This window comes from Colius striatus, chromosome 6 (genome assembly GCF_028858725.1).
Source record: "Colius striatus isolate bColStr4 chromosome 6, bColStr4.1.hap1, whole genome shotgun sequence".
Lineage (NCBI taxonomy): Eukaryota > Metazoa > Chordata > Aves > Coliiformes > Coliidae > Colius > Colius striatus.
In genome coordinates, this window is record NC_084764.1 from 45,228,835 (window position 1) to 45,254,030 (window position 25,196).

The following is a 25,196-nucleotide window of genomic DNA, read 5'->3' on the forward strand; positions in this document are numbered from 1 at the left end:
TTACAGAAGTTGTTGTATAGTACTTCTTTTCCTAGAGAAAAGCTGATTCACACTAGCAAGAAACCACTAAGACATATGAGCCACTAGTTGATCTGCAATTAAATGCAACCTTAAGTTACATTAGGGACATCACTATGTCAACACTTAAACTACTTCTGTTAACATACATTTCTTCACTTTCCTATCTTCCATATTTGACATTAGAAGGGTAACTGATAATCAAACTTACTTGGACCATTAACTTTTTACCTATAATTTCTTATAACTTGCATATTCATTAATATAATCATATACACATAAGGTTTAAAAACGATTTGAAAACACCATTAAACTTTAGAAATACAGAAGCAAATCAAACACTTTTTCCATTTAAGAAATTAAAGATTGACTAAAACTGAAAGTACCTCACAGAATCACAGAATGGTGGGGTTGGAAGGGAACTTTAGAGATGACCCAGTTCAACTCCCCTGCAGAAGCAGGGTCACCTAGATCAGGTCACATAGGAACGTGTCCAGGTGGGTCTTGAAGAACTCCAAGGAAGGAGCTTCCAAAACCCCTCTGGGCAGCCTGTTCCAAGGCTCCCTCATCTCACAGTAAAGGTGAGGTAGCAAGTAACCCATAGTTATCAAGTTGAAATAGTTTGCCTTTTGTCCATTTCATAAACGTGTCCTTAGAGAACTAAGAATTGGAAAATCTGTGTCTAATCAATAGCATTTATTTGTAAGATAAAGCAGCCAAACATTCAGCATTTACTGTTCCCAAAGAAATTGTTTTCTGGAGACTCAAACTAAGTGACACAACACAAAAAGAACACCACATTCCTCCTGCACCTGCAGAAGGGGGTACTGATGTAAACGCAGACTCTGATTACTCGTTCACTTCCAGCAGTGATCTGACTTTTCTTCAGAACTCTCTCCCTTGTGAATATTTTAGTTGCTGAAATTAATGCAGTAAAACATTAGATTTCATTACAGCTTGTCACAAAGACAAATCACAGTCTAAATATTTAAAGGAAAAAGTTCTCTCAAATTTCTGAAACTATTTGAAGCCTTTATTTAACACCTGGCTTGTTTGGTAAGGCTTTCACAGCAACATGTTTGTTATGGGGTTTCTTTGCCACTGGTGGCAGTTAATCTAGAGCTTGTTAGGGGTATTTGACTTAACTGCCTTGCTTGGAGAGGAAAAAACAAGTACACAAGCCTACAACAGACTGGAATTTCTGCCAGATGTAATAACTAATAGTAATATCATTTCTTATTCAAAAATCTTGAGATCACACATTCCCACTCTCCAGAAAACTACTGACACAGAAAGAACAATCTTCCCATGCTAGGGATTCAAATACAGCCACAGACACTGCATTTCAGTGTTAGATGTTCTGGTAATAACCTGGAAGAAGATTGGTACAGAGGTTTTTTGAGGGATATGGAGAAGGAAGAAAAGCTTGATTCCCTGTCCTTGAATTACTTCAGGTTTGTTTCAGGAAACAGAGAAACATATATAATCTGAAAAATTATGTAGCTTAACATGCAGCTCCTCTGAAGACAATTTGCACTCCTTTTCTTTTTAACTGGATTCCCTAGCATGAGATTGTATTCTCATTTTTACAGCATTGTCACAAATTTCAACTGGCTGCAATGCCATTCCCAGCACATGACACAAATGTACTCCAAGGCTTGCCCCACCCTCAGCAGCACTTGGCAATGCTACAGCGACACACACGTGGCCTATCTTTGAAAGAAATTTGGGGTTTTGTGGAGGAGGAGAGGAGGAGGAAACACAAATAATCCATTTTATAGCTTCCACATTTGTTGAAGAAGTTTACAGATATGCTTTCATCAGGTAATGCAGTATTACATCTCCCCAAAGCTACACACAGTCCTCAGTAAAAGGGAGAGTGCCAGCAGAAGCCTGATCCGCCCTTGGCAGGGAACAAGGCCCAGGCCAAGGTCCAAGCTGAGCCTGGCTCATGACCGTTCCTCTCCCTCAAGGGCTTTCTGGGACTGCCTTTCTTCTGGTAGCAGTCAGTACTTCTCCCGTATGAGTTTCACCTGAGAGATTAGATGAGAAAAGGCTGTGCAAAGCAAATCCTTTTCTAAAAGCCAGCTGCAGCACAGTCCCATTAGAAATATCTAATACAAACAAACCCTGCAGAAAGCCTGACTGATAAAGCTCTTGTAGCCCTTCGATTCCTGAGCATCTCAGCTTCAGCCTTTGTGATAAGGTGAAGCCTAGCAGCAAAAACAAACCTTTAAAGCTAACATGGCCATACAACTTTAGTGCAAAAGCTCTCTTACACTTTCTTAGCTCTCAGTGTGAGTCAGGCTTCTGTATCCAACTGTACAGATAGGAGGAAGGGCAAGCACAGCCATCTGATCTAAATTAATCCAAGAGTCTCACTTAAGTAAATAAATAGCTTCCAGGTTCTCATCTTCCCCTCTTTGATCTTCTCTTTGTGTTGCACAATTTCAGAAGTCAATTTGAAGATGTGCCAGGCCAACAAGGACACCGTGTAACATTACAGTCTTTACTATTATTCAAACAGGTACTTTTTAAAAGCAGTCCTGAACACAGACTAGCAGTCTCCCAAGTAGGCAAAGAATATTTCAGTGATAAGATTGGCCCAAAATGGCTCCCAGGTATAGTAAAGTTCTTCAACACAGCACAGAGCAGTGAGCCAAGCCACATACTGAACTTGGAAATGGCTGGATTTTGGAGAGGTTGGAAAAAGGCTGAAATTGATTGGAAAAAGCTTTCTCCCTACTGCACTGAACAGACAGTTCATACCTGCTCACAGCACATCAATTTTGTTAGCCAGACAAGGCAAGCAGGAGATGCCTTTCTCAAAATACCCTTCAGTTTAGCAGAAGACAGCTAAGACTTTTAAAGCCTATTACAGAAAAGCTTCAGCATGAAAACAGTTATGTAAAACACACAAGCATAATAAACAATTTCATAGTAAGATACATGGATCAGAAGGTCCTGTTCCCAAAGTTTCACATGGCCATTGAGGAAAACTCTCAGATGTCTGGCTCTCTCCATGGCAGGGAGGTGTCACTCCTTGAGCTACAGCTTCCCTGGGCCAGTGACCCAACTCCTCCCACTCAGTGATCTCACTTGTAACACACACTTGTTAATTTCTATATATAAATTTGTACTGTATCACAAGTATTTCGATACCTTTCTAGCTTTTCTTGCTGGAAAATGAGAGGCTTTTGAATGAGTCATCAATAAACTGTGGTGTTTTAAGCTTCATTATGCACACTTAGTTCTAATGTTGTCTAAATTTCCAGAGCTTAAAAAAGAAAGCTTAATATTTTTCCTAATATTTCCAGAGGCACTGGAAGTTTCTATCTGTTTGCTACAGAAACAACCAACAGCAAGGAGAGTACCTCAGTATCTGTGAATCCATACCAGAAGATAACAAAACATTAGTTTGACAGGTCTGCCTACAGCAAAGTCAGGACCCAAGAAATCTGCACTTCCTTATAAGCTCTGCAAGGAACTATGCTCTCATGGTGTAGGTTCTGGAGGCTTCTGCTCTTCAACCTGCTCAGTGTCTCATGAGATACAGGAACAGGTTGCCCAGAGAAGCTGTAGATGCCCCATTGGTCAGGACAGATGGGGCTTTGAGCAACCACATCTAGTGGAAGATGTTCCCTGTGTCCACCATAAGTAAATCTTAGTTGTTCTGTGAGGCTGAAGACTACAGAGTCTGGGGAGGCAAGGGCTGGAGGACATTCAGTTGTGCTGTACATGAAGCCTAATTAACACCAGTGCTATGTGAGACCAGAGCACACACAGAAGCTAGCATTTGATTTCTGAAAGACTTGCAGCCTGGCAATCAGGACAGAGCAGCAGTGTGGTGGGAAAAGGGTCTCCCTAACAGCACAAAGTCCTCTGAAACTCAGCCCGACCTTCTCTCAAGAAATCAAAATGGTGCTAAAAATTGGCAGAGAAAATTGTATGTAAAAACTGGCAGCATGGACCAGGCCCTCACAACTGCCTCCTGACTGCCCAAGAACAAGTCCCTGCAATGCAGGCAGCTGCTAACAACTTTATGGAAGAGATTGCCCTGTATCTCAAGTCAGTACACGCAGGGATGCAATCACCTCTGCCAGCTGCCTTCAGAAGTCGTGGTCCCAGGGTGTGGGGCAAGTACCTCCCACCTGTAGTTACTGCAGAGAGCTAGCAGCACTGCCAGGCTGGGAACTCAGTGGGGCTTCAGCAGGTAGGAGTGGGTCCCTGTTTATTGCAAGGTAGACAGTATGGAATTAGGTTCTCAGCAGGCACAGCACCCAGAACAAACACAAAACCCAAAGCATGCAGCCAGAAACGTGGCACTACCTGAACCCAACTCTGCTGCCACCCCTATCTTTGACCTGCTGAGGATACACTGCCAAATTAAGATGGATGTCCCAAAATACCACAGGAATACTAGAAGTCATGTGTTTTCTTCTCTCTCATGCACATCTCCTCATAACCCATTTTGCTGTGGACTAGTTATGAATCTCATACACTACAACTGTATCAAGATCCCACTTCATCTTCCCTCTCTATCCATTCCTGCTCTTCCTCTGTGATACAAGCTTCAAAGCCCATCTCCTTCAGTTGTTCTCTCCTGCAGCCTCAACAGGATGCAAAGGCAGGAAGGGTAGTGCTCAGACTGTACAGTGCAAGAAAAAGGCTGTTATTCCAGAAAGTTAATTTGAAAGTGAATAAATAAGACACTGGGTATAACTGGAAGCTAATGCACACAGTTCTAAGATTATATACATAATATGCTGTATTAAGGACTTCTTATTAAGACAAAGGAGTTAGAAACAGGAGTGAGTGCCATTAGGTTTCTCTGCATTTTGGGGGATTATTTCAAACAGATACAACCCATTTTCACTTTAAAGCCTGTGCTTCACACAACTCTTCAGAGGGCTTCATCTTCAGTGCAACATTGCTTAAAGAAAAATGTAGATGAACTTGCATATCATTCATATCTAATGCCAGCCCACACCTTCTTACTACCTAATTGTCATGTGGAAGCCTGTCAAAAGTGTCAAAAGCTTTTTCTTTTTTGTTTCAACTGCTACTTTTATCATAAGGGAAAAAAAAGGGGATGAAAAATTCTGAAAGACATAGTCACTGTAACAATGCTCATTTGTTTCCCAAGGTTTGTGCCTACAAAAGGTTGGAGGAACCCCTGGACTTCATTGCACTCTCCACCAGCCACCTTGGGAGGAGCCTTGAAGGATTGAGCTTGATTGACTGCCTCATGTTTCCACTCCCACAGCTGCAGAAGTCAGAATTCAACTCATATAGATTGCAACATATAATAGCAGAGGTTTAGTGTGCAGCTCTCAATCACAGGTCACTACAGGACAGGTCACAGGGACTCCTAAGAGCAGCAATGTGAAAACTCTTCCCGGTCCCAACGAGAAAAAAGGAGGCAAGACTTCACAACCATGCACTTGTCAAGGAAGCCACAGAATTGCTGTTGCCAGCACAGAATGATTTTTACATTTAATGCAGGTCTAACATCTAATATTAATACAACAAATGGTTATGTTCAAAGAGAAACTGAATATCTATGCAGTAGAACAAACGGTACTACAATGAACTGCAAGTAAAACAGACCATTTGCACTATTAAGACTAATGAAGTTTCTACTAAAATACTTATTGCTGTGTTTACAGCAATGATAAAGACTCCACAGTGCACAAATGTCATGACAACAAAGCCAGAACAAGGTGGTGTATATGTATTTTATTCCTGGGAGAAGTACCCTCTCAGCGCTGCTCACGTATCTGAAGAGCTTTGCTCAGAGAGGTGGAGGCAGCGGGTTTTTTTCCCGTGCTTGCTGCTTGAGATACAGACTGCCATAGACTTTGCAAATGTTTGCTCTCTGAGCAGGAACTGGCAGACACTGTGTAGAACCAGAATTAGAGATCCAAAAGTTTGTGTTGTTTTCCCAAATATCTTATCTCACCTTTTCTGCTTCTTGTCAGTGGTCCATGGGGCATCATATAAGAAAACTGGGCAGTAAAGAAGTATCTGCTCCTTGAATCTCACATTCCACTACTTAAATGGATTAACCAATTCCTAATGGCAGATATCAAAGCTCTAACAAAAACATATGTTGTTTTCCTCACCATTGATTTAAGTGATTGTCCCAAATTAAAGCCAAATCACAAAAGATACACAGTCTTTGAATTCTGCAGTTTCAGGATCTTTACTGAAAATCATCCCTTTCACTTCCCTTTATCAAAACATCTACATGATGGAAAGAAAGAAAATGTCAAAAGCACAAATATTATTATCCTCCTCCCTGCCCCCAGAGAGACTCAGACAGGCAGCAGCTACTTCAAAGCTTCACATCGTGCTTGCCTAGAGACTTAAACCAAGAGAAGCAAGTGCCAAATTCAGGAGGCAGTAAAAGGTTCAGATTTAGAGGGTTCCTCAAAGCAAAAGATTTTTTTTTTTAATTAAGAACTCAAAAACAGAAACTGGAAAGGAGGAGAACCCCTGAAGTATCACTCTCTTGGAACAACATGCACACAAATGCCTCAGCCTCCTGAGTAACAGCTACCAGGGTTAATAACCCAGCATCAACCAAATGGTTCTGAGGCTTCACAAAATTCTACAGAGCCTTGCAGGAGCCACTGGAGCTGCTTTAGGCTTACTTCAGCTTTTTGGAAGAGAAGAAGAGCAAACAAAGAGGACATGCAGTTGCTGTCTCCAATGTAAGGCTCTTAACCCAGGCCTTCCCACACAGGACCACTGAAGCTCACTGCTAACTCTTGCAAGAGCATTTCTGTTTAAATTTCAAAATGCCCATAGACCTTGTGTATCTCCCTCTTCTGCTTGCAACAAGCCTGTTCTAATAAAAAAAGTGTTTCAGTTACAATCAGCCAGACTTGATTCTGAGAACAGAGCACCAGCATCACGCTGATGACGTGTGTTACTGATTAGCTCAGGATTCAGGGTACACCTTTTCCTGCAAAGCTGTGGAACAGTCTGATCAACGTGCCTCTGAAACCAACATATTCCCATGAAACAACATAAGAAAGGTCATTGTTCTTTTGATAGAAATTTTACTTTATTCTGAGTACAAATGAAAATTCTAAGGAATAGATAGTCACAAACTTTTAAAGTGCAACAAAAAAGTGGATAGTGTGCAAATAGGAGTTAAAAGTCCTGTGTATAAAAGCACTGTCAGTACACCTGTATGCCTGGGGCTAACTATTGGGGTTTTTTTTATCAAAGGTGATGTCACATTCTGCAAAGAACACAGGAAGAATTACAAAAAATACTGAGATCCATAGATCCCAGGGAGAAAATAAACAATAAAAACACACACATGAAAGCAGCCACAAAAGCGAAACATTCCCCAAGAAATGCAGACATCTCAGTGGTAAAATATGCCTGTCTGCTCTGCTTCAAGAGAGGAACTGGATTGAAATTTACATGTATGATGCATATGTAATTTCCCATATGCATATGGAAAAGTTCTATGAACTTTTAATTCTATTACAAATCACATTTGTAGCAGTTTTAAAGTGCTTTTGCTCTTTTTTACAGTCTTCTAGGAGCTGCCAGCTTTTCCCCTGTATTGCCTTACTCAAAACTTTGCTTAAACAGAAGGAAAAAAGAGATTACTTCTACCTACTACAATACCAAACAGATGGGTATCACCTCCAACTTGAATTAATTTGTTGATGTCGTGCAACACATGGTGCCACAAGCAGCTGCAGTGACAAAAGCAAGGGTCTAGTTCCACAAGACACAATGGCCAATCTAGAAGCCCAGAGTCTGCCTGCAGCACCCGCTGTTCCTATAGTTTATCTTTTGAAGCTGACTTAATTCCCCAACCTGGCAGAAAACTAACCCAGCAAAAGTAAAACCAAGTACCACACACAAACACTGCGTAGATTTTTCTGTCAGGTTAGTATGTCAAATTAGCTCTGACAAATTAGTCTGCCAAGAATTGAGTGGGTAAAACCACAGAGAGCAAGAATAAAGTGAGACCTTCCTCCTAAACTAACACACACCATGCAGCTGCTTATCTGCCCTAGCTATTGTAGGCTAAAATGGGAATGGATGGCTGGGGGGTGGGGGATCATTAGATTTGCCCCCAAGACCAGAATCCACTCAACCTCAGGCTCCTGAATTTTATACTGCTGTCTTCCAGCTCTCATAGCTCTCTGGTTTGCTAACCTTTATTCCTAAGCAAACCTATACATCCCTCTTATCAAGAACACCTGAAGGATCAAGCCTGCCCTCTTTAACGTGCCTTATTCAGTCTCTCCCATGGATGTTACATTGTACTCTTTCACTGAATTGAAAAAACAGAAACATTATCATATAGTGTTACTCATCTCCAAAGTTTTATTACATCAAAATGCATCAGAAGCAAGGCAAACTTTATGGAAATAAGCAGATAAAATGAGAAAGGGCTCTTTGAATTCAGCTTTGCTCACGGGGTGGGGACAGGGGGTGGGGAGAAGTGGTCAGTTGCCCTGGTATTGACTCCCCTTGTTTAAACAAATTGTAGAAATAAGCATATCAATCACCCAGAGGTGTGCCTTCACTAAGAGGTGAGGGTCCCAACAAGAGTATCCTACCTAGAAATCACAGCTTCAGAATGGAATCTCTTTCAGGCAGGAATAAACCACACTAGTCTGTTTACTGCTGGAGAGTTTCACCCTAATGCCTTCCAATCCGTAAAAAGCAAGCAGGTACAGATATGTTGCTCTTGAGAGACCATACCAACAAACACATTTTCCAGATTCCACGAATTTTAGTCATAAAGCTTAACACAATAGCAAACATTTTTCAATTCCATAGCTGAATGTTTAATCCCATGACTCGGTTTCTTAACTGCTTACAAAAAAAAACCCCAAAACAAAGCATCCAGGTCTTAAAAGAAAGCTAAAATACAGCTCTGATAACTAGTGATTTAATTCAGCTATAAATTTGCTCTTTTCAGAGCTACTGGAGTGATAGAAACCTTTTCTTCAGACACACAGATAAACATGCTTATTTTAAGTCTTTCAGATAACACTGTCAAATGTAGCAAAACCAATCTAAGTGAAACCCTCCATAGAGCAATCAATCACAGTGGGGATGGAGGGGAATCTCCTAACCAAAACCATTACTGTTTGTATCCTGTTTATGCAGCTTTAAAATAGAGGTGGAAACTCTGACCTATTATATATCACAAAGGTAAACTGCTACACTCGTATCCCCCCCACCTCCACCTTTAAAATGACTGGGCTTAGATTTTTCTATGAAGTAAAACTGTTGTAAATGTAAAGCCTCGATTTGAGTTCTGCCTAATCCACTCCACTTTGCTCAAAAGAAATCCAGAGGCTTTAGTTTTCAGTTCTGATCGTGGTCAGTGTCCACAACGAGCTTTTTCATAAATAAAATGTTACCAAATCTTCAGACCTACAGAAGTGCTCAAGCCCAACACGAGTCCTGTGGTCCCTTGTTCACCATATTAACAATCTCTTCTCCAGAGAACCAGAGTGGAACAGCAAGTAAGCAACTTTACAGTGTACCAGTGATATTTCTGCCCAAATTAGCAGAGAAAGGCCTCAAGCCTTGCAAAACATGTAAATGCTTACTTAAAAATTGTATGTATAAAATCTTTTGTCCCAAAGGATCCTTAATTAGTTCATTAAAACATCTGAACACAGAGGAAATTACTTGTTTCCAAACTGAAATACAGCCACCACAGGGATCTCTCACACACACAGGCTCTATGGCATAAAAGAAGGGAGAAAAAAGCCACCCTCCCACCTCTCTCTATGCATAGCAATATAGAGAGTCAGCTCAATTACAGTGGTGTGTATTTCTTACTATGACAGCCAAATTTTCTAAGAATCCTCATGCTCTTGAACTCAACTGGAGTTTGCCACGAGCATTCTCAGAGTTTGAAATTGCACTGAAGTCTACAGTCAGACTCCTACTGGCTGCACAGCACCAGGACTTTGTCTCTTCCCCCAAATCACATCACTAATTGTTTACTACGTTACGCTGAGCTATTTTAAACGTGCTTTATGTCCATGTCATAGAATCCATGGATATGAACTCCTTCAATTCAACTTTAAAATTCAATTCAAAGACCAATTTTTAGGTTCACAGTTAGGAACCTAAAAAGGACAGTCTAATTTTTCAGATCACTTGAGCATAGTCCTGGCTGTCACTGTCCTATTACTTTGGCCTATATTTGGAAGACATAAAGCAAAAAGGCAGCAATGCAGACGCTGGTTCAAATGAAGACCGGGATGAGTCTCGGGATATGTTAAGGCCTGCTGTCAGGTTTTTATCAGTGTAGATAAAGGTCCTGTTGCCCCCTGCAGCCCAGTCAGCCTGGCCAGACCACCCACCTAGCTGCAGACCTCACTCATCTCCAAGAAGCCATCCTCTGCCAGCAATGCCATTCATCAGGCGCTGAGCAGTGGGACCATGTCTGTAACGCATGAAGCCCGAGCTGCTTCCTTCAGAGTAAGGCAGAGGACCCACCTGCCAGAGCCTGCATGCTGCTACAGCAGCAGCTCCATTTGGGAGACAGAAGGATGCTTTCTAGGCAGAAATAGGTCTGTGTAAAACACTTGGGAAACTGCTGGACGGGGAAGGGGAAAGGAAGAAACAGTAAGCATAAAATAAAGATGAAACTGACTGATGTCTGTCAGCATCTTTCTCGGGTTTCAAGATTATTCCCTCCCCGCTCCCCCCCCCAGGGGAAAAATACATTAAAAAACCCCTGCTCCTAGTGGTAGTGACTTCAGAGAGCAAAAAGCTTCCACTGCCTCAGGGAAATTCTAGACACCACTGTCCAGACATCCCCACCTGGGTGCATTTGCACGGGAAATCTCTAGAGCTGTTTCTGTTTGTTGTGGTAAGAAAAAGCAACATCTAGTTTTCCGGAAATACAAGTTACAAAGTTACAAAGTTTTTATTGCAAAATATTTACCTTTGCTAGCTTGAAACAATGTTTCTGTTTTCTGTTTACTATTGAAATGTGCTGATCTATTCTGCATCTCAGGGAGCTCGCATTTCAAAGCTTAGTTTGGCTCTCCCTCACACACAATCCTCTGATGGCTACAGGTCAGTAGCAACGTTTTATCTATCGACCTGCAAGAGGTTATACAAGTTATACTTACAATCAGAAAATATTTCTTCTTTCCTGTTTGCAGAGAATCTTTATAAGTTTCTAATCAAATACAGGGTCTATGCTATTTGGAAATGCAAACTGCTTTTATCCTAACAAGATTTTTATTCCAGATTTTAAATGCAAAAAGGTACTTAGTTTGTACAGTCCACAGTATCTAAAACCACTGCTGGAGATCTCCAATACTAGCTTTCAAATGAGTATATTTATTCAATAATCAGTCATTTCTAAGCCAGACAAGAAAATGATGGACCATGTCAGATTTTACTCTTTGGCAGTAATGGAGTGTGGACAATCTCACTTAATTACTTTCCAAAGAATTAATTTAGTGAAATCATGTTAACATATCATTATCCCCACCCCATCCCCCTAAAAAAAACCTCAGGGAGCCACTTCTACATTTTAATTATGCAATGGAAGAACATTTTAGATTGTGTTTCATGGAAGAAGAGAATCAGCCACAGCTCCTTCTGCACCCCCTCTAAGCTTTCACAGTTCCTTATGGCTGCCCAATTAGTATCATTTGCAAACAGTAAACACTCCCCAACAACAAAAAAATGTAGTCATTATACCATTTCACACAACCTTCCTACTTATTATCTCCCATCTTCCTCGAGATTTTAATGATCAAAAGACAGGTTCTTCCTTACAGCTTTGCAAAATGTCTCTTGACAAAAGAACCGCAGCATCAACTTAAAATCTCTCTTAAATTCCTAAGGAAAGGAGAATAGGAGGGAAGGGGGATAAAACCTATTAAAATGTATGTCACTGCCTGGTGTACTCCTTCCCTGCCTCCTCACGTATTCACTTTTTAATAATATACTTCTAATACAATCTTAATCCTTATTTGAATTGTTTGCACGTGGTTTAAGCTTCAATAAAGGAACCTGAGGTTTGTTATTCTTAATTAGAACTTAAAACACATATTTTTATCGGCTCTGTAAAGTACTACTAAATTTTTTACAAACTCCTTGAAGATCAGATAAAGCATGTTTTTCTGCTGAGAGACCAATGCTTTAATTTGCAATTCTGTATGTTGTTTTATTCATGATAAAATACTTGATACTTGTAGATTCCCTCCATACTGCTAACACTGACACAGATTCCTTATTGAGTTTGGACTGCCACCAAAGGATTCTCTTATGACTGGTCTACATTCCAGTGACTACAATTAACACTATCCATGACTAAAACAAGCTTTAGTAATTCATTATTTGGAAATATTTAGCTAATTAAAGGGGGGAGAAAATCCATTTTACTTATATAGTCTCTTATTAAAAATACTAGTTGGAGCTTTTAATAGACTAACAATATACATTGTGAAAGTGTCCATTACAGCAAGTTATTGTTATTTCATAGGGTACCGATTTATTCTGCATTCAATTACTGTACATACAAAACAAAACAAAAAGTGTTTCTGTATGCCTTTGTTCCAGGGTAGAAGAAAATAAGCCCAAGAAGCCAGTTGATTTAATAAAGAAATGAAATAAATCACAACTTATAGTCTGTTTGGCTCCAAAATGTGTGAAATAGACAATGTAGAGCCCAATCCAGTATTACATGTGAGAGTTTGACTGTGAGAGCCAGAACAATCTTAACAAAAGAAGAAAATAAGAAAATGCTGCCCAGACAGTTCTGGATAATAAAGTCTACAGTCCTACAAAACTGATGTAAGCTTCACGTAGGGCAGCTCCTCCACTCCCGAGTTCAAAACGTGCCGCTGTCCTGGAAAGAACAGGGCTAGAGAGATGAAACATGAGAAAGCCTGGTTTGTCTGTCTCTGTTGTTACAGGCTTTTGAGAAGAACAACAAACCTGAGTAATGCTGTTAACACGTTTGCAAGATGTTTTTGAACACGCTTGCAACATCTTTTCAGACACATACTGCAGGAATCTGCCCAACAACAACCAAATTAGATCCAATTTTGCTTTGCATTATTCCTAAGGAAGTGATTACAGTAAAACAAGTTAGTGTCTTCCAGTCCTTGAGAGCTTGGAACCAGTGACCTGAAAACTAGAAGGTTCAATTTACCATTGTTCCTTTCCTGATAGTTCCACTTAAATATAAGAACTATTTCACTGTGAGGGTGAGAGAGCCCTGGCCCAGGCTGCCCAGAGGGGTTGTGGAGGCTCCTTCCTTGGAGGTCTTCAAGACCCACCTGGACATGTTCCTGTGTGACTTGATCTAGGTGACCCTGCTTCTGCAAGTGTGTTGGACTGGATGATCTCTAAAGGTCCCTTCCAACCCCTACCATTCTGTGGCTCTATGATATTGTGCCATTTCGGTCCAGCTGTTGGAAAAGGGTAACTGTCTGTACTTCAGAAGGTTTGGGAGAGAGAGTCAAATGAGAAAGAAGAGCCAAACTGCCAGAATAATACTGTCCATAAAGGTTTCATAGAATCATAGAATGGTAGGGGTTGGAAGGGACCTTTAGAGATCATCCAGTCCAGCCCCCCTGCAGAAGCAGGTTCCCCTAGATCAGGTCCCATAGGAATGTGTTTCCTGTTTGAGGTGCTCACTTCCTCACTGACAAGGCCTGCAGATATATTAGCCAGAGAGAAGATGTACATACATTCATTTTACTTTCAGGAATGGTAGGTAATTACAGAAGCAGAAGAGTCAAACTAGAAATAAACTGACCAATCGGTTCATTGTATATGAACCAATTCACACAATTCATTTTTCACAACTTAAAGGAAACAGTGACCTGCCAAAAATGTTAACAATATGACTTTGTGATTTTGGGGGGAGGGAAAAGGGGTTGTTACTTTTTAAGAGAGATTTTTTTCACTATTCTGGATGTTATTAATAAATGCTAACTTGGTTGGTTTTGCTTAAGAACTTGTTCAACCTCTGAGTTTTCCTGCCAGCAATTACACTTCAGGTAATCACTTAAACAGAACTGTAATTAATATCATGGAATCCCTTGCCAAAAAAACCAACTTCACTCAGAATCTGTTTTACACTTTTTTTTACTGCTTTACCCAGACACTCTGAATTTGAAGTTGCTGTGAAACAAGGCACCTGTGGTCACAAAAAATGGCCATTTAGCAGCTACAATTTTCCCACTGGCCAAGTGAAGAAGATTAAAAACATCCTACAAGTTGGAAATTAGCCAAGGATAAATTCTTACTTCTCCACGTCCACACAAGGCGTTTTGCAGAGCACAGGAATCACAGCTTTCACCCTTTACTCCCTAATAATCCTGTCCACAGCCATTAGTGTGATGAAGGCCATGTTTATGAGGTCATCGTTATGGCTCTAAGTGGATAGGGAATTGTGGTCAGAGGACCCACAAACCTCTGCTCACACCGTCTGTGCCTCCCCAACCTGTCTATAATCACTACTCCTCACTCTTGCAGCTCAATAAATCAGCCAGAGGCAAGATGAACACTGTATATAACTCCAGTATATGCCTTGTTCTGTAGAGTTTGATGTCCAGCACAGTTCTCTCCATGAGTTTTAAGCAGATGCTGAAAACATCAACACTATCCTGCCTTATCAGTATTCTATCACTTTTACTTTCAGCTTACACAACAGCAGATTTCCCAATTGAGTGTAAACAAACATAATGGCTTTCTACCTAAGAACTACACAGAAGTTACATCAATACCAAGGTAAGTATCTATAACCAAGCACAGTTAATATTATCCAAGCTTTACTTTTCAACTTGCAAAATAAATCAGCAGTGTTTTTCATTGCCTAGAAAGTGGGATGTAAATTGAAAACCACCCTTTGATTTTAAGAGGAGTTATTTTAGTGCCTACCTTAAAAATAGTCAAACAAACAGAACAGGCACAGCAACTAGCAAAATGTTTTGTGCATGTGAAGTGGCTGTCCTCTGAAAATCAAGAGGGAGGTTTCAAATGAAATGTGATAAACTCCTCCAAAGTAGGTATGTACTTTCCTCCAAGTTTACAACTATGGAAACTAAGGCATCAAGAATGAATTAACTTGCCTAACATCACATTGCAAGGTTTTATTTCTTGCTTTGATGCTGGCTCAGACTGACACTTGTGTTCATTAACACAACGTTTCTCCACCAACAACCATACACTTACTGCTCTGTAGAACAGAGTTGAGGAAAGCAGGTGTCTTTGAACTAGCTGTGCTAAATATTTGGCCTAGATTCTAGACATGCAGCTCAAAATTAACATAGTTCCCTTACCTCTTTCTTCTTTCTCTTCCTCCCCCATTTACTGTATTTTTTACACATTGCAAGCCATAAAAAAATAGGTTACTAAACAATCACACAGACTAGGTATGCATATGAGTAAAAAAGGAGAGGAACACCCAGATTTTTCTCCTGAACCTAGAGCCCTTTCTAGGGAGAAGGTGATGCTTGGGTAAGTTTGCTCTCCTATTACACTTTTCCTCTCTAACCGGGTCCACCCGCTCATCCCCATCATGACCTCCTGCTCACCACTGCTCCCTTTCTGCCCTCATCCCCTCTGCAGCTGAGTCAGAAGAAGGGACTGGGAGTGGGAGAAGCTGCAGCCATCCTTGGGCCCAGGCCAGAGCTTGATTGCTATCCTACAAGTGATCACAGCTATTTTTACACAAGCACAGGTTTTGTACCCTGATCTTCCCAAGCACAATGCATACAGTCTCTATCGCTTCTTCAGTTTGCGACTATCAGGAAATTCCATCACGCCTTTAACTTGAAAAGCTCAATCCCTTCTACACTCAAAACAGAAAACTTTACAGCAATGACCACTCTGAGTGCTCACCAGTCACTTCTGTATTTAACTTTACCCTATTATTGAAATCACCCTTTTCTTCCCATTTTCATTTGCTCACTCTGTTTAGTTCTTCTTCATGCCCGCCCCACTACCAACTTCACATCGGCTTTCATACTGCTTTCTGCTTCCCTGTAAAGCAATTTTCTTTGTCTCTTTCACCCTCAAAGCCCTCACTGGCATCCTCTGGGTTTTTTTTTTCCCTTCATGGGTCATGTGTGTCTGTGTGAAATAACTGATCACCTCAAGGCAGTACTCAAAGGCCGGATTATCTTGTTCTTCCTCATCTCATCTAATACAGTTTCACTGAAGACTAACTCATATAGAAGAAAAGGCTTCTGAATTTGATCACTTTTGATCATAACAGTTAAGGATTAACTAAGATTTTCAAACCTACGTGAGGCATGAATCCATACAGCTTATTTCCAGCAAGTATAGTAGGTGCTCACAGTTACACAACCAACATGAGTGATGCTTCTCACAAACACACCACTCCGCTTATTCAAACTGTTCAGAGAGTGCTGCTAATGCTCGCACATGATGCTGTCATCATGAGCACCACAAAAGCAAAGCTCAGGGATTTTGGTAGGAAGGCAGCTCACTTAGAAACGGCTCAGGGTAGAAACTCAAACACGTTGCTGTATGTTTTCTGTTTAGAAATACTTACAATGAAATATTTGTTTGGTTTTGGGCAAAACAGACATCTGCTATTAGCGTACAACCCCCGTACACAGTCATCGTTTTCTCTTCTGAAGAGTTCTGAGAATCTGGTGTCACCACACAATGCAGAGCCCAGGAGCACAGCTCGTCGTGCCCTGGATAAACCACTCCCAGGATCTCAAGGTCCACACGTACGAAGAGTTTTCTGCTAACCTGTACCCTTCTCGCCCCACGCCACAAAGAAAGTCACATAAAACGTATCGTATCCATTTCTTCCAAGAGAAAAGGCAGTTACGTTTGATGCAGTTGCTGTCATGAAGCACTTTAGTATTAACCTGGCTCCCAGGCAGCAGTAGAAAGCCAGACCACTACTAAAATCTGGAGGAATAAGAGGTCCACGAAGCAGTTTTCAATGAAATATGAGATTATGAATGGTCACAATTTTGCTGATGGAAAGCAGTAACTGGAATCCAAACAAGGTATTTTGAGCTTAAAGTTTACCATGAAGAACTCTTTGTAAGAATTAGCACACCAGACTTACTTCCCCTCAAACAACAGTAAACACCAGCTAGTAGAAAAACCCCAAAGACTCTGCAGGCCAATCCCTAAACACCTATGCGGATGCTGGCAGCTCCTCACCTCTTCCTTTTCCACCACCTGTCACTGCCGCCCAGCAGCTCCCCTTGTCACGCCGACACTCAGGTAACGGCATCATCCCCGCTAACCCCTTACCTTAACAACCGACAGAGAGAGAAATCAGGAACTGCAGGCCAACTCTGTTAACTCCGCACCGGGCTGTGACCCCTGGCAACTGCTGAGTGTGCTCTGCGGGCAGGGAGCGGAGCAGGGCTCAGAAGGACACCTGCCCCGGCCCTTACACGCCGTGCCGCCAGCCTCAGGGTCACATACGTGCGCCCACAGCCCGGTCGGTTATATGATGTGTGTGTGTATATCTATTTACGTATATTGGCACACACGCAGGGGAAGGTCATCGCCTAGGCTGCCTTTGAGGCAGATGTACATCCATGTCTATTTCATATATATACACATATACAGACACATGCATAGGCACACGCATCTGTACATATTCCCGGGAAGGAGATGCAGAAGTTGCTCACGGAGGCACCCCGGCGCCGAGGGCTGGCAGGTTTCCCGCTGTATCACGGGGGAGGCTGAGGGGGGTGAAGTTTCCTCCCTCGGCTCCCCGAGTTACGCCGCGGAGCCCGGCGGCCCTGAGCGGCGGAGATGCCGCCGGCAGCCTCAGCCAGGCCCGCTCCCGCCGCTGCCTCTCCGCGCCGGCCTCCGTCTCCGCCCCGCCGGGGACCCCGCTGCTCGCCGGGGGCGGCCACGGGTAGGCGGCCCCCGCCCTTACCGTTGCAGAACTGGAGCAGCGAGGAGGTGTCGTAGAGGCTGCTGTAGCTGGAGAAGCCGTCCTCCATCCTGCCGCTGCGCTCCCGGCCTCTCCTCGGCTGTCCCGGCGGCCACCCGCTGCCTCCTCGCCCACACGCTGAGGAGCGGAGGCGGCTGGGGCCGCGGCGGCCTGCTGCCTGCCTCACTCAGTTGCCATAGCAACCCATTCACTCCGCCGCGGCTGGGGCGGCGGCCGCTCCGCTCCGCTCCGCCGCCGAGGCGAGGGGGGAGAGCCGCGGGGCGGGGCGGGCCGGGCCGGGGCGGGGCGCCGTCACGGCGGGGCGGCGGCGGCGGCGGGGCGCCCCTCACCGGCCGCGGGGCTCCCGGGCGGCCCGGCGATCCCGGCGGGAGCGTGGCGCCGCAGCGACCTCGCGGGAAGGGAGCCGCTGGGCCGGGGGAGCGCGGCCGAGGGGCCTGCGGTGTCGGGGCCGCGTCTTGCGGCAGGAGCTGGGCCGGCGCGGACGTTGCTCCTCAGCAGCCTCGCCGAGCCCCCCGCGCCGCCCAAGCCCGGCCCTCGCCTGAAAGACGAACGGAGCCCGGAGCCCCGTGCCGCGGCTGGGCGCCCTGCCTCCCGCCGGAGCGAGGTGGAGCAGAGCCCGCCTCCCGTCCCCGCGGGGTGAAGCACCCGCCGGGCGGCTCCGGGATCAACCCCGAGAGTCGGCGGATTTTAGAGGTGATGGTTTGGAATTGAAGGCAGAAGTTTTGCTGCGGCTGTGGGCTGGAGAGCGCGGTGCGCAGCCTCTGCGTCCCTCCTCACTGCAGGAGCGCTCTGCTCATCCCTGCTTTTGCTGACGCTCCCCTCGCCTCTTGCACTGAAGCAACAGTCTGCATGCAATGGCACCTCGTGTCCTCCACCCGTTTCAGTGGCGATTCAGCGTCAGCAGGCTAGAGTTGTCAAGATAATGCTGGAATTGCTACTTTCTGAGAAGAACAACAGGGAAAACCCATCGTCGTGTAATATATGAGACTGTTTTATACCAGTTCAACTAGTTTGAAGAATATTAAACACTTCTCCAAGATCATCTAAAATGATTTCAACTGGTTTTCGTGTTACTACGTTTATAATGTCCATTTGTGGTGAGATTGGGGTAGTGGTAAAAAACTGGTGTCGAGGAGTACTGTAAAATTATGTGAAACCTTACAGGCTTTGGTTTCTATGTGAGGGATGCTGAAGTATCCTGCAACTGAAAGGCATTTTGATTTCCAGCTCCTCAAAGGACAGAACAAAAATAGTGCATTGCGTATCTCTGGCACCTTTCGTCTCAAAAAGCACCAAAGCCCTTAACAAAGCGTGTCTTCAGGTTTCAGTCCTTTCAGGAGCTGTTTGCAGGGTGGTTCCATCATGGGGATCTGTTTACAGGCGTGGGCTCGGTATATACGAGTCTTTTCACCAACCACTAAACCATGGTAGTGCTAACACAAAAATATGCTATAAAATTAGACGGAGATATCAGTTTCATATTGAAGCCGGGTGAAAAGTGCTCCCTCCTGAATTGCCAGTGCCAATATCTGTAGCGCTGGAGTCATCTCCAACACAAGTACTTACCCAGCCTGATGGGGCTTGACTTGAATCTGACAAAAACAACTGCAATTTACAGCTGTGGGCTATGAAATAACACAAATTTGTGACAGATTAGTTGTATGAAAAGCCAAAAGAAGAATGAAAGAGAAAACTGCTTCAGAAATACTGAGGACAATAGATTGTCTCAATGTTTTAAATGAGCCATGATCCTTTCTCATCTTTAAAACTCACACAGAGCTCTTAGCTTTTCTTGTGATCTTTTCATTCATCAGCCATCACACTTTTTGGAGATGCTGTGGTGCTATAAAAAACACACACACAGAGCCATGGATCTGGATGGGGTTTTTGGCAGACAAGTTACAGTAACAGAAGAATGAAGCTCATTCTTCAAATAAGAACTTCCTTCATTTTAAAACATTATTGCCATGATGAGGTTATTCTTTTTGAGGTTCAGAAGTGTCTTAATATGCTAATTTTCCACCAGCTAGAGACAGTTTCAGCACAAGTAGCATACTTGCCATAAGCTGTCAATGCTAATTTAACCAATACCTCCTTCAGGTGTGCAAGTTTTGGCAAATACATCTATGAGATCTATGCTATCTAAAAGGATTCTGTCTGTAGTGAAAAATATGTGGTCAGCGAGAGTGGTACCAAGAAAAGCAAACGCTCATTAACTTTTATGGCTTCTGTCAAAGCAGGGGAAAGGACAAAAAGGGGCAACGCAGCTCTGTGCAGGAGAGCAGAAATTAAAAGTCACGTAGAAACTCCATTCTAAGCCTGATCTGAGCCCAGCATTGTTGAAGGAAGATACACAATCTAAAACCTGGCAATAGGTTACCTTCCAAAATTAGCTGTGAAGGTGTCAGTGGTCAGCAAACTGTGCTGCTGGTCAGTGCAGTGATGTGACACAAAATGAGCTCCTCTCCAGTCTCTAGGTGCTGTTATGGTGCCATTATATTCCGAGGGCAAGGGTTGGAAGAAGGAAACGGTTTCATCATTTAATTGCAATGATTTTGAGACCTGTTACTATCTTACCACACTAAACTAAGCCCAAAATGAGAAAGAAATTCTATCTGTGGGAACAATGGGACAGTGCACCAGAAAGGTGCACTAACATGACTCTGGGAATTCTGCTTTTGAGTTTCATGGTGAAACAATGAGAACCTTGTTATTGTCCATTTTTCAGTAGCCTATAGCTTTAGTCATTTGCACTGGTCAAAGCTAGTGTGTTGGGAAATGGGCAATCATATGGGTGGGAATGTGTCATCATGAGCCCTGCAGTGGACTGAGAGGTCTGGAGAGGGATGGTTTGTGCACGCTTACTGTGGGCAGTGTCAGAAGCTCCGGCTGATGTTACATGTTTGAAAGCTGTGTTTTGTAACTAATGATTTAAGGTTTGTTTGTATTGGGTAGTGTAATACACACGTCTGTTTGCTAAGTGAGAACAAAAGAACTTTTACCCATCCCTGGCTGAATTTTCAGGAGTTAATACTCAGATTTTAGGACAAAGAAGCCTTGCTTTTACACTCCCTGTGATAGGCTGTAGCCAAATAACTTTAGTGTTTTATGTGTTCCTATTCCTTTTTTATGTCTATTTCTTTGTTTGCATTACTAATAAATAACACAAAGTACTCTGCAGCACCTTCAGATCAGAAGTATTGTAAGTCATAACAGTATAGAATTGTATAGCATTAATATGATGGTATAGCTAGCAATACTCTCAATGCATAGAATCATAGAATGGTAGAGGTTGGAAGGGACTTCTGGAGTCATCCAATCCACACCTCCCCTGCTAAAGCAAGTCCACTTAGATCAAGTCACACAGGAACATGTCCAGGAGGGTTTTGAAGACCTCCAGAGAAGGAGCTTCCACACCCTCCCTGGGCAGCCTGGACCAGTGTTCTCTCATTCTTACAGTAAAGAAGTTTTTCCTTGTATTTCAGTGGCATTTTGTGTTCCAGCTTATGTCCATTCACCCTAGTCCTGTCACTGTACACTACAGACAAAAGTTCCACACTGTTCTCCTGACATCCATCACACATATGAGTGTTGATGGGCTCCCCTCAGTCTTCTCATTTCTAGGCCAAACAGCCCCAGGTCTCAAGACTTTCATCATATTCAGAGCCTTTCCTCAACTCAAGAGGAGGCTGCCCTAATCATCACATCGGTATGTAAGAAAGAAATCTGAGTTACAGTATCCTCTTTAAATCCACCAAAATAGCATCCCTGGCGATGTAAATCTTATCCTGGTACTGTTTATATTTAGCAATAATGTAGACAGAAAACCCCAACGTGAGCACAGCTTGGACTGTCCCTTCTGCATGTCCAATGCACTTGGACAGCATTTCACCATTTGGTGATAGCTTGGTCAGTCTGCCCTTTTTACCTGGCATCTAAGGCCCTGCTGAATGCCACTGCCTTTATTGAGCTTGTTTGGGGAATGAGATGATAGCACTTGGCAAGGGAAGGAGGTTGGGGTTTGGGGAGCAGTGGCAAAGCCCGCTAATGGCATCAGGTGTAGTGGGCCCTCCTCTGGAGGACTCACAGGAGGCAACGGCTTGTTTCATCACAGAGGCTGGAAGAGTCTTCTGTCAGGTCAGTGCAAAGAGTTTCTGCTGAGATCAGGAAAGCCTGGACAGCGGCTGCACACATGTGTTTTGTAACCAGAGAGTTCATCAGGCGCCGCATCTAGCGCCGTCAGCAAATGTGCTGCTTTAGCTGAAATTTATCAGCGGATATAATTATAGCGTCTCTTTGACTGTGACTAACTTTCAAAGAGCCCCTCAAGCTCTTTAGCAATCATTTGATAGGTCATGTGTACTACAGCGTGATCAAAGGGAGCTGAGCTCAGTTCTGTAGCTCACTGTGTTTCCGTTTAAGATGTCATTTACACTCGTACTTAAAGCAGCAGTCAGGCCAGCTTGAACCTGGGATGCTTTAAATTGCATCTCCAATTTTTGCTTTTCCTCTGTGAGTCAAAGGTTTAATTCATTAAAAAACCAAGACACTGCAACACTTGGTGCCTGGCCCCAGCCTACAATCCAAAACGCGAGGCACTAAGTGTATACTTCTCTCTGAATCGTCTATTGCTCGTTTTAAAGAGAAGAAATGGACACCTCTTCCAGCTGCTCACCACCAGCACTGGGAGTGCAGTGATCTGGAAGATGGCATTGGAGCACAGACCTCGTTTTGTTGACACAGTGCTCTGCCTCAACATTGGAGGATGTGGAGCTTTGGTGGGAGCCAGAAGCCAGTGTCAGGCAGCCACGATGCCCAGCAGCAGCAGCAGCAGCAGCAGCAGCAGCAGCAGCAGCAGCAGCAGCAGCAGCAGCAGCAGCAGCAGCAGCAGGCTACACACTGTGGTAGACTCAAAGAAGAAAGGGACATTGGCTGGGGTTTAGGCACTTAAAGGCTGAGATCAGCATTTAGCAGAGAGGGGCCCTGGGGTTAAATTTTGGATTTAGCTGCCTAAAGTCTGCTGAAATCCTGATTTAGACAGATGTATTGTTTGTTTGTTTGCCCTTTCTCTTCAGCAAGCAGCAGCAGACCATTTGTTTTTTAAGAGAGTTTCATGCAGTGAATAAATTGCCTTCGTTCTTCAGAACTGGCTTTTTCTCACTACTAGACTATCTCCAGGTATTAGGATGGGGTTCTCTGTCAGGGTCCTATCATAGGCTCAAATAAGGATTTCCTCTCCCACTGTGGTGTAGGAAAGGAAGAAGTGTCTGCTGCCCAGCCTCCTTTGTGCAAACACTTCAACCGCTGGAATAATCGTTTATTCCAAATAGCAGGACTCCAGCGTTTCAGCCTCAGCAGGGAGCTGCATGAATGTCACTACAAAGCAGGCTGCATGCATGTGGGAAAGATGGGCTGTAAGGGGAGGATCACCGTTGTGCCAGCACAGTCTGAGCACATTAAAAATACAATATAACAAATGTGGGATGAAACCATCAAAGGTAGGCATGTTTTCCAACCCAAATGAAAATACGTTGCAAGATGTCCATATACATCATGTTGTTTTGAGTGACAGAGATTGGAGTTATGGAATTTCCCCTATAATTAATAAGAATAATCATTCTGCCTAGGGAAAAATAATATTGCTTTGCAGTTTCATTCATTGTAAATACAAAGAGAAGGCTTTGAAGATGAAAAGAATAATGCTTTGCACATCTATGACTCTTCCCATTCAAAGACGGGAGGCTGCTCAGCAAACAGTGGTGCTTTCAGGCTTGCACCACCTTTTTCAACTGAATGTTGTCTTTACTTAGAGAATGAGAGGGAAAATATGGCACAGCCAAAGTCTCATGGGAACTTAGTGACAGAATCAAAGCAGAATAACTACCAATTGAGTGCACTAACCATTAGTCTACCCTGTCTGCAAACACTGAAGGTATTACTTATATAGTTTATTACAAAATGCTTTCAAGCATAGTGCTTACAGTAGAAATACCCTTTATTTTGTTAAGGTCCCCTAGCAAATGTGGGACAATAGTCCCCTAACAAATTGGCCAACTGCAGACTTGTCACATCCACAGACATAACATTATGATACTAAACTGATAAGAAGCAAAATACACTACAGATACAAAGGAATGCAATTCTTTTTCCATCTTCTGTGAAATCTGTGCTGATGGGAATAGCATTTCTGAGACATTAATACACTGAGAGATTGATGCCAAGAGGAGTAATGGTGAATGACATCACACAAAGAAAGGATCCATCCACCCTTCAAAATTGCTCCTTAAAAGTTTTCCATTCTAGCTCCGCTCTACAGCGCTATTTGTGGTGGCTTCAGCCCTCAATAGAGGCTGAGAGTGTCCACAAGCAGAGCTCTTGGAGATCTGTGTGTTCAGGAGCACAAATCCTACCTCCTGTGAGACTACCTTTTTTGGTTTCAGGTACAATAGCTTTGTCACAGGTTCACAGTTCACCTCCAGGGCACAAGAGGGTCATCTCTGCTCATCTGTGTCACTCCCCATAGGGAATTCCTTCCCCACAGAAGCACCTTTTCTACACCCATTGAAACCTTGGGGAGCCCTAAGTGTGCAGGTGTTGAGAAATGCTTTCAAGAAGTATGAAAAAGAGATGCTTTAGTGTGGCTAACACCACATGAACGCTCCTCCTGCACACGGCTGAGATCACCGGCTTTGGTTTAATTTCTATGTTACGATTTTAAAGATGTTCCTGTGACAATAAATATTCCAGAGGTCTGTTTTGTGCACATCAAGTCATGTGTTGTTACAATTTCATATCTGGTTTATACAAAGCCACAGCAATATAAATCTGAGCCTTCTGAATATGATAGAAGAATAAGAGCAGAGCAAACTATGTTTCAGATGTTTGGAGTTGTTTAAATGCTGTTTGAATAACACAATAAATTGATCATTTAAGGTGTACACCAAAATTGAGATTTTTTTAACAATGTGATACTGAAACAATTACTCTGTTCAACCTTTAGAATGAGCCTTTTAATTGTACTGTAACAATTTACATGAGTAAAACCCAGAAGCAGAAAACAGGGTACAGATCTAAAGGATATGTCAGCCACACTGGGAGAGAGAAGTCTCTCTCCTCTGTAGATCCCTGCAGCATCACCCTGCAGAACACAGGGAGGTATCTCAGCCCTTCATCTTGCATTCCCTAGTCACTAGGATGGTAGTTTAACCTTCTGCATTCTCAGAACCGATGCTCCTAA

General features: G+C 43.1%; 1 protein-coding gene across 2 annotated transcripts in view; it reads right to left on the reverse strand.

Moving 5' to 3' along the window:
- The window catches only part of EML1 (EMAP like 1), a 124,269-nt gene that overhangs the window by 64,307 nt on the left and 34,766 nt on the right, over positions 1–25,196 (reverse strand). The window contains exon 1 of one of the 2 annotated variants that reach the window (XM_061997733.1): positions 17,942–18,200. The exons of the other annotated variant lie outside the window; for it this stretch is intronic. Within the exon in view, the coding sequence (XP_061853717.1) occupies positions 17,942–18,008 (67 nt within the window). The 5' untranslated portion in view covers positions 18,009–18,200. Of the gene's footprint in view, positions 1–17,941; positions 18,201–25,196 lie in introns of those variants that run through there. 2 annotated transcript variants of the gene reach the window in all.